The sequence below is a fragment of the Hordeum vulgare genome, chromosome 6H, assembly GCF_904849725.1.
Source record: "Hordeum vulgare subsp. vulgare chromosome 6H, MorexV3_pseudomolecules_assembly, whole genome shotgun sequence".
Classification (NCBI taxonomy): Eukaryota; Viridiplantae; Streptophyta; class Magnoliopsida; order Poales; family Poaceae; genus Hordeum; species Hordeum vulgare.
In genome coordinates this window covers 24,520,958-24,530,147 of record NC_058523.1, presented here as the reverse complement: position 1 = coordinate 24,530,147, position 9,190 = coordinate 24,520,958, and the positions used below count along the sequence as shown (strand labels likewise).

General features: G+C 47.1%; 1 protein-coding gene across 3 annotated transcripts; it reads right to left on the bottom strand.

Annotated features, from left to right (window-relative positions):
• Positions 1-2,058: 2,058 nt before the first annotated feature.
• LOC123401674 lies at positions 2,059-8,687 on the bottom strand. Of its 3 annotated transcripts, none has more exons than XM_045095522.1 (13): positions 8,364-8,687; positions 5,557-5,801; positions 5,350-5,404; positions 4,881-5,008; positions 4,651-4,801; positions 4,289-4,556; positions 4,123-4,204; positions 3,958-4,024; positions 3,699-3,756; positions 3,534-3,615; positions 3,047-3,310; positions 2,777-2,953; positions 2,059-2,643 (listed from the first exon to the last, which is right to left on the bottom strand). In XM_045095522.1, exons 1-13 carry the CDS (start codon positions 8,368-8,370, stop codon positions 2,290-2,292), a joined length of 1,938 nt encoding a protein of 645 aa, XP_044951457.1. In that variant the 5' UTR covers positions 8,371-8,687; the 3' UTR covers positions 2,059-2,289. The 3 variants fall into 3 exon arrangements, with proteins under 3 accessions (XP_044951457.1, XP_044951455.1, XP_044951456.1); XM_045095520.1 differs by lacking the exon at positions 8,364-8,687 and adding an exon at positions 7,207-7,608; XM_045095521.1 differs by lacking the exon at positions 8,364-8,687 and adding an exon at positions 7,207-7,604 and having other exon boundaries at positions 2,059-2,640.
• Between the last annotated feature and the right edge of the window lie 503 nt (positions 8,688-9,190).

Here is a 9,190-nt window from a genome sequence, read left to right as displayed (position 1 = left end):
GCACTAGTGGCATGTAAAATGAATAATTTTGGCCAATTCCAAAATGATATGGGAAGGTATCCCTAGAAGCCAAAAACCAGCAACAAGGAAGTGTAGAAGATCATCCTTCTCCTTCCAAGTTAGATGTGATCGATACGTGTAGTGTGTCGTGTCAATTAATTTCCGTAATTCAGTCGAAGCAACAAAATAAGCTGTAAATTATAATTTAATAAATTTAGTATATGGATGAACACCAACTATTTCTAAATATAAATGCAAATTACATCACATGGAGGTAAAACAGGAAGCATATCATCGACAACCACCCAAAATTTGTAATAATTTAATGTTTCAAAAATACTTAGAAATTTTGTAAATGTTCACAAGATATGAGTATAACTTGTTAAAACATCAAATTCAATTTTATAATAGTACACCTTGAGCTCTAAACAGTTCCACACAATGTGGGCATTATATAAACCATTCAAAACGACCACATGTGCTACGATCATTCAAAGGACAATTTGGGTTGTTGTTGTTGTTTGTACAACATGTAACATGAGACAATTATAACTATGACCCAATAACTAGGAACCTGCAACGTGTGGTCAAAGTTTTAATAGACGATGAACACCACATGACATGTAAATTGCGAAAGGAAAACAGGTTGACTACACCAACTATTTCTAAATATAAATGCAAATTACTTGACAAATATGGTTGAGAAACTCATATGGAGGTAAAACAGGAAGCATATCATCGACAACCACCCAAATGTCGATGTTGTGTGGCATATTATCTTCAGGACGAAGATCGAAGGTGATTTCTATACCCTCCTGAAATCCATATGCCTTGCAAAGATCTTCCCATATGCCTTCACTTGTGATCATCACTTCCCGGTGTTCATGCCTTCAAAGTTCAAATACAAGCACTTCCCAGTGTTCATGCCTTCAAAATTCAAATACAAGAAACCTCCCTGCCGACAGCTTATGGATGCAAAACACTTGTCTTGTATTAAACCTGCCTCATCAATCCAAGTCCTATGTTATGATTGGGCACGAAAATAGCACGAACAAGCAACCAAAATCGAAGATTGGACAAGTCAAAGATGAGATACAAAAACCAATTCCAGAAACCCTAACCATACTTTGGAGAGGAGGACTCAACCTCATGTAGGACTTGCAGTCATGTTGTTCCGACAGCGATTTAGGGACACCAAGCTTGTATCGCTATCATCCCATGAGACCATCGTTGCGATAACAAGCGATACAAGCGATGAGTTAGCTGGTGTGGTGGTGGCGACGACAGAGAGGAACGAGGAAGAGGGTTATGTGAAGGAAATGGAGTGACTGACCAACCGTTTGGTTGGTCCACGCGTCTAAAACGTATGCCATCTAACATCGGTCTCCACGGGCAGTTACTGTTAATTGCTATTACCTCCGTCACGGTTTAGAAGGCACGGTTAAATTTACGTGCATTTTCACAATAGACAAGGTTTAAGACACATTGCATTTACTCTTAGCTTCTAATTAGTATTCCGTTGTACTATTTTATATGCATGCGTAGTGTGAATGCTATTTTTAACTCATTTCACAGCCAATCAATAACCACCTAGGTTCTAGAAAATTTTCATGCACGCCTTCTAAGAGCAAGTACAATAAGGTACAGGCAGCGAGCTGTAAGGATTAGAATACTATATTTTTGCTGAGTTTGATGAGAGAAGATGAGAGAGAAGGGAAGCGGACTCTTCGTGAAGAGCTAGCTCTAGCACGTGCTCCTAGTACTTTGTGAGAATGAAAGGTGTGTCATATAAAATAAAAATAGTACTCTTTTATAGCTAACTATAAGATGGGTTATAAGATGACTTATAGCCAGCAGTTGGCTATAGTATTAACCATGCTCTAAACCGTGACGGAGCGAGTAGCGATTTGATGTTTTTTGTGAAGTACTCCCTAACAAAATATAAGGACGTTTAAATCACTTATTATGGAGGGAATAACACGTAATTATGATGGTTTTAGTCAATTAACCGACTTGATTCTATCAGCCATTAATTCCACAAGAAACACTGCTGAAAACTACAGTATCCCCAATTTTCACATTATTAAAACTTTTAAACGGGTCAATGAACATAAAATTATGCTAATCACAGTTAAATTTGTCCCCCTCCCGGCCTCAGCCGCTCCCATGTCACATCACACCACCGCTATAATTTTTCTCAGAACCACCCTCTGTCGTCAAAGTCAAAGTAAACGCGGCGCCACGGACCGACCATCTCCTTTCCTTAAGATCTACACACATCACTCGCCGCTAGATCAGCCTCAGCTGCGGCGGCCGCCTGGCCCCGCCGCCGCCGCCTTGGTACGGCCCGCAGAGGAGCTCCATCTGCGGCGGCGCCATCGCCGGGGGAGCATGGAGCGCCTGCATCGGCCGCATGGAGCCGGACGACGGCACGTCCCGGAGCCGGCCGTTCTGCCACGCCGCGGCAGCGCCCTCCGCTGCCTGCCTCGGCTGGTACTGGGAGAAATGGAACTGCCACATCTGCTGCTGCTGCTGCTGCTGCGGAGTCGGCGCGAACTGCTGGAGCTTCACGGCGCCCTGGCCCGCCGGCGCGCCGGGGTGCGGCGCGTAGCCCGGGCTGCACATGTACTGCTGCATCTGCTGCTGGCCGACATTGGTAAACAAGATGCAGTGAGGTCTCTGTTTCTGTTATGGTCAGGGCTAAGATGGCTGCATTTGCTGACACCTCTATTTGACAAGTTCAGAAACGATGTGCAAAGAGAGAGAGAGAGAGAACCTGCTGGATCGACATCGCGGGCGCCACATTCCCTCTGCTGCTACAAGGGAGATGCGAATACGACGGATACGGCGCCGGACCGCGGTGGGCGGTGATCATCTGGGGATGTATATACTGAACATACTGCGGCCCCGAGAACGCCGCCGAGGTGGGCATGTTCATGAAATCGTTGCTCACCTGAAAGAAGCAGCAGGACATGCATGTCAAGACAGGATCACAGAAGAAACTGGAGTAGTAGCGCGGTGCGGATCGAAATGCGGTCATGCTCACCATTGCTTGCCGGCCAGGAGCCATGTCGCAAACCCCGACGGAAGGCTGAACTGGGATCCTTGCGTCGAAATGCATGCCATTCTTATTCAATGTGGAGCCGCTTGGAGAGCTCGAAATGCGGCTGCGTGATCTTTCCTGGGCGATTACTTGGTTTTGTGATGCCTTCTCTTTGTCCAAATGGTTTTGGATGAGATGGCTCACATAGACATGGTTAACACTTCTCTTCCATGTCTTTGCAGGGCCACCGTTTACAGGAAGGGAAAGCTGTGAATAAAAAGGATGCATTTGTCAGCTCAACGGTCAAAGGGTTCAAGCTCAACATTTAGTTATGTACAGGTAAATCCTTTCAGGAGTAAGAATATCTATATAACTTGAGCAACCAACTTGGGTTTGATTTTAGTGTATCATATATTCAGTAAGGGGAAAAGATAATTGAGTAGAAGGGCCAATTTGTTTCATTAAAAGTAGAGTTGATAAAATACTTGACCTTGTCATTATTTGCAGTTGCCCAGGCTGTAGTAATTTCAGTGCCAGATATTGTGCATCCACTCAATATACTTGAAGAGGGCCTGGAAAACAACATACGTTAACGCTCTTCTTAACAACTAACAAGAGTGTAGGAAACAGTATCAAGTTTTAGGCACCAACTTACTTTTTCGAAGACCCAGTTGATGTACAAGGTAGCGGAGCCTGGATGGCAGGCGTAACTTCTGATGGGGATGATGTAACAACAGATTAGCTTTTTTTTTTTTTTTAGAAAAGGAGGATATACCCCCGGCCTCTGCATCTAGACGATGCATACAGCCATAACAACAACAGATTAGCTAACAAGTAATAGCAGCATCGCCAGCATTTTAGTACAATGGCGTGTCATAAAATACTTGTCATGGCATTCTGAAACTAGGATTTACCTTTGGCACTGTTATTCTCATATTTTGTTCTGTCATGTACCGCAAAGCCAGATTTATTGTGATTCATCTGTATAAAAAAATATATTGTGGGGAGTTCATGAAACATTCGGACAAAATGGAAATTACAACAGTACTTTCAGAGAGCAAAAAAAGAAGAAGCAATACCAGCCAGTGAGGAGCCTCCTTGTTTGTGTGGTTAGTTAGACTTAGACTACCATCAAAATGTGCCTTCGGCTTCTTCCAAGCGCTGTAAACAGAAGTAGACATGAGAATACCATCAACAATGTGACAACGTAAGAGAACCGAGGATATCGGCGAAGCAATTCCCCACCTTTTATTGAATGATTCTTTAGGTGGACTTGACGAATTCGCAAAAAGTCCCAAAGAAAGGTCCTGTATCTGTCCATCTTTGGGAAGATCGGGATTTATGCTGATGCGAGGAGCACCTAGAGCAGGCTTTAGTTGTGGAACACTAGAAGTAGCAGCTGGTTCCACTTGTTGATCTGCAAAGCCAGACTGCGGAACCACTTTGTTAGCATCAGTTGGCAACAAAGTTATTTTGTCATCCTCCTTGATAGCTCCTGTAGGAGTGATCACACCTGAATTACAATGCAGCACATTACTCAAACTGTACAACCTCAGTTACTAGTATGATGAAATAGATAATTGCAGGAAATAGTGAAGATCAGCAACCTTCTGAACAAGAAGTTGAGGCAACATTTGTGTTTGAGATATCTCGCTCCGTCGCCGTGTCGGCTGTTGGCTCAGAAGGTGGGGCTATTTGGGATAGTGCTAGCAAAGTATCAGCAAGTACTTCCTCCTCTTCCGTGAAAGAATTCGATGGCTACAAGAAACCGTGGTTCACTTGCAAAGTGTTGGATTATGACAAAATGAAAAGCAGTTTTCAGACAGAAGATACATACCATGGAATCATCGGTTCTTGTTTCATGATCCATGTGGAAAATCTGAGCACTGATAGCTGAAAGATGGCGTCTCTTCTTGGCATGCCGCGGCGATGAAGGAACAGTCTGACCGACGCGCTTGATTATGGCTGAAAGTAGGAGACCCAGAATTGAAATGTAAACTTGGCGCTCTGACAATTACTTAAGAAAACATCTAAACCGTTGATGTCCCAAAAGCAGAAACACTATCATCAACAGTATGTTCAGGGACCAGCTAGGTTAGATACCCTATTAAAAATCATTAATACTATATTACTTTGTAAAAAGACTAGCATTGTTGTTGGTTAGCCATCATCAAATCTGAGAACCATTGGCCAGAGATGGTCCTAAATGCTATCTGCAAATCAGTAGGTAAAGATGGAAAGAGAAAGGGACAAAGCTGTCCCTGTTGCTAGCTTTAAGAGACACCAAATGCAGGGATTAGTAGTACCTGATCTCAATTTCCTAGGAACCGGCGGGTCCACAGCATCACAGTCCTCAGCTACCTTTGAATTTGCAAAAAACGAAAAGCAAATTAAGCCGTGCATAAACAAATACAGGAGGCAAATGAGTGAGCCTTTTCGTTGCTATTTTGGAATAAAATGATTGAATGAGCTCCACTCCACTTCACTTCAGGGAAGGCAAAGCAGGGCATCACCTTTCCGAGGGTCCTCGCCCTCTTCCTCCCGATCAGGCTGCCGCAGCCGGTGGTGGATCTGGTCAGCGAGGAGAGGACCGTGTCGTCGCGGCCTCCGTCGGAACCTTCTTCGGCCTCGCCGTCGCGACGATTGTTCATGTCGCTGTTGGTTGATCTCCACTTGAGGGGCTTGGGTTTTTTCCCCTTCTTACGGTTGAGTTCGGCGACATGATCTCCGCCCTCGCTCTCGATTATGTTGTTGCTGTCTGGAAACAGTGTTTAGAGGGGGACTGACATTAGAAAGGTAATCTGATGGAATAGCCGTTGTCAAGCATCATGATACAGTGTGCTCTGCCGTACTCCTAGTGCAGTACTACTTGTCTCATTTTTTTAAAGCGCTATCAGTTCCCTTAAAACTAATTCGTTTTTAGACAGAGAAAATAAAAAGAGATTCCCTAACTTTATGAATCAGCTAAAAAGGGCCCCGAAAAGCCAGGATAACAGCAGCAAAGGTTGATAGGAGGAAAAAGGAGGAACCGAATAATAGGAGAAGAAAGCACCCCCAAAACAAACACTTTTTTTTCTTCTTCCAAACCATGCAGGAGAACTGCGTGTAAAAAAGAAATATATTTTATTTTAGAAAAAAATGAGGATTACTCTAGAATATGAAATAGACATAGCAAGAAAACAAAATCTAGAAAGTACTGGCCGGAAAACAAGCAGAATTAATTTGTGCACATGTGATCTCCTCACTCCCTCCCAAAGACGGAGGCCGTATCACGCGCCACTGATACACATCCCGCGACGACGGCCGATTTGGGTTGCAGAAAAGGACGAGAGGAAAGGCAAGGGGTAGCGTAGTACGTGTGCATATATCTCCCTACACGTCGGCATGCAGTAGGTGACAAGCGTTACCACCCAAGCCCACAAACAAACCCCAGAAGCAAAGCATCACGATATCTCGATATCGATATCTCCCGGAGGTCTTCCTCACGGAGGGGATCAGCCCCTCCACCTAATCGGAAAAAAAAGAGGCGGAAAAGGATATGGATCGCTGATTAAGCAGGGAAAAGCACGGGAAAATTTGGCCGGCGGAGAAAATGTGTGCCACTTTCTTCCTGAAATTGCGCATGACTCTGTGACAGCATTGGGCTGCTGCTCCAGAATGGAGCGTCAAGTTGAGCAGATAATCGGTTTGGAAGCGGAATTGATGAGGATTTTGGTAGTACTTGGTACTGGTGGCTAGTGGTGGTGGTGGTCTCCACTCTCCGGCCGGCCCCAAGTGCACGGTGCTAATCTAGTTCTAGGCAATGATTCCGGCCACGAGGCCGGTCTCTCTGTAACAAGGAAAAGATGCTAATTTTCTTCCATGGAAAGAACCTTAAAACCAATCGGAGAAGCCCACCAGCAGTAGCAGCGCCCCACCAGCACACCATCCACCTCCATAGAGCACAAGAGAAGAGAGAGAGAGAGAGAGAGAGAGATTGCTGTTTACAGGGGGAGAAGATAAGGGGCATTTTGGGGAGGATGAGAGAGGAAGCAGCAGAGTTCGTTCACTGTAACCATCATCTGATCTGGTAGAGAGCAGAGTAGGCCATTGGTGGCAGTCAGATGGGCTGAGATGAGATGAGATGAGATGAGATGAGATGGGAGACGAAGCACGGGACGTACCAGCGGCGGCAGCAGGGGGAGGCAACGAAGGAGGCGATGAGAGGGAGGAGCCGGAGCCGCTGCTTATCACGTGCCGCCTCGTGACCCCAACCACCGCCGCCAGCTTCTTCTTCTCCTCCTCCATATCCACCACCATCCAAAAGTTTCTCCTACGAATCCCCTCACTCTCTCTCTCTCTCTCTCCCCTCACACCTGCACGGCCATTGGCATGGAGGAGATGGATGGAGGGCTTTAATAGGGGGAGCAAAGTGAGTGAACAACAACTTTGTTTCTTTTTCTTTATGGATGCAAGGAAGGAAGAGAGAGGTGATAAAGTGGGGATGGGCCGGGCCGGGCCCTAGCGGCAGTTGTACTACTACTACTACTAGTCTTCGCCGTGGTGGTGGGACAAGGAGACAGGCATCCCAGAGGTCACCAGCAGTACTACAATGGAAGCAACTTCAGGGAAAGATTGTGGGAGGATAGACGAGGAAAGGAGCGAGCTGCTCCGATGATGGATGGATGGATAGAGGGATGGATGGACGGGGGTGGGGAGGGATCGGATTCCTGGAAAGGTTTTTGACGAGGGAGAAAAAGGCGGAGGAATTCTCGCTTTCTTGCCTGAAAACGAGACCCGGCCATGGTAGCATTGGGCCGGATGGATCTTTAGCCCCAGGAATCCCACAAAGGAAGAGGAATATGGTGTCGATCGTCTTTTGCATTGCGCATCCATCCATCGATCCCTTCCCCTTTATCCGTCCAGATACGGATTAATGCGGAAATCTCTCTCTTCTCGGTTGATTCTTAGTACTGATACTAATACTCTAGCAGTAATAATCGCCATTAATGAAGGACGGGAAATCTCTGCTCTGTTTTGGAAGTGGGAGAAATGCGGTGACGGGACGTGGATGGGGGACAGCTGGTTGGGCCGTGGATGGATGGGATGCTTGCTGCTGCTGCATCGCCAGGGAGAAGGAAACGCGGGGGTTTATCCTGAATTGATTGATGGCGTCAAGCTGGAAAACGGCGGAGGTAATAACGGCGATAATCGACGGAGAAGGGTGCGGATTAAGTGGAAGGCAAAGAAACGGAAGCGCGTCGTCGCAGGAAACGCGAGTAAACAACTCTCGGACCGAATCCGGAAACTAATTGTGTAAGATAGATAGATAGATACTCACCTCGCATCGCATCGATCGGCGCCGGCGCCGGCGACTCCAGCAGAGCGGAATCCTCCCGGCAGCGGTAGCAGCGGCGGCGACGTGCCGGAGAGGAGGAACGGCGAGCGGAGGAGGAAGGAGAGGAGGGGGAACGATCTCTCTGGCCTCTGGGTGGTTGCTTGTCTGGAGGAGGAAGAAGGGAAGGAAGGGTGGTAGTGAAAGGGATTATGGTGTGGAGAGGGGGTAGGGGAGGGGCGACGTCGGCCCCTTTTCGCCGTGGCGTGGGCGTAAACGGAAAGCTGCCGCCGCGTACGCCCCCCGCCTCGACTCACTGCCTGCGCCGCGCTTGTCCTCTCCCTCTCTATAAATCCTCTCTCGTCGTAGGCCCTGTGCTCTCTCTCTCTCTCTCCTCACATGTAGTGCGTGTGTGACGGACGGACGGCGGCGATTGGCCCGCGGCGATAGTCCTCCAGTCTACCCCCCACTTAAACATCACTATTGGCTGCTGGCTGCTGGCTGCTGGCTGCTGGCTGCTGCTGGGTGTGTGTATTTTGGTGAATAGTTTCCATTTGCTGCCTTGGCTGCGAGAAAAAGATACGGTGGTGGTATCGGGGATTCATGTGCTGCCAGAGTTTAGTTTTACTGCGTGCGTACGGGGGAGCGGTGCAGATTACGATGGCGGGCATTATCGGCGTGCGTCAGTCGGCCAGTCATAAACTCAGAAACTCTGGCTCGGAGAAGCTCCGACTCACCCAAGGCGCCAGTAACAGATTATTTCCTTTTCTTGGAGTTAGTTCATCAAACGGACGTCAACAAATGTAGGCGGACGTGTCCGCGGACAGCCCGCC

Coding starts and splice junctions, on each gene's coding strand:
- LOC123401674 (XM_045095520.1), bottom strand. CDS start 7,342: ATGGTGGTGGATATGGAGGAGGAGAAGAAGAAGCTGGCGGCGGTGGTT. Junction 5,802..7,206: donor TCCCCCTGCTGCCGCCGCTG/GTACGTCCCGTG, acceptor CACTGTTTCCAG/ACAGCAACAACATAATCGAG. Junction 5,405..5,556: donor GGGCGAGGACCCTCGGAAAG/GTGATGCCCTGC, acceptor GCAAATTCAAAG/GTAGCTGAGGACTGTGATGC.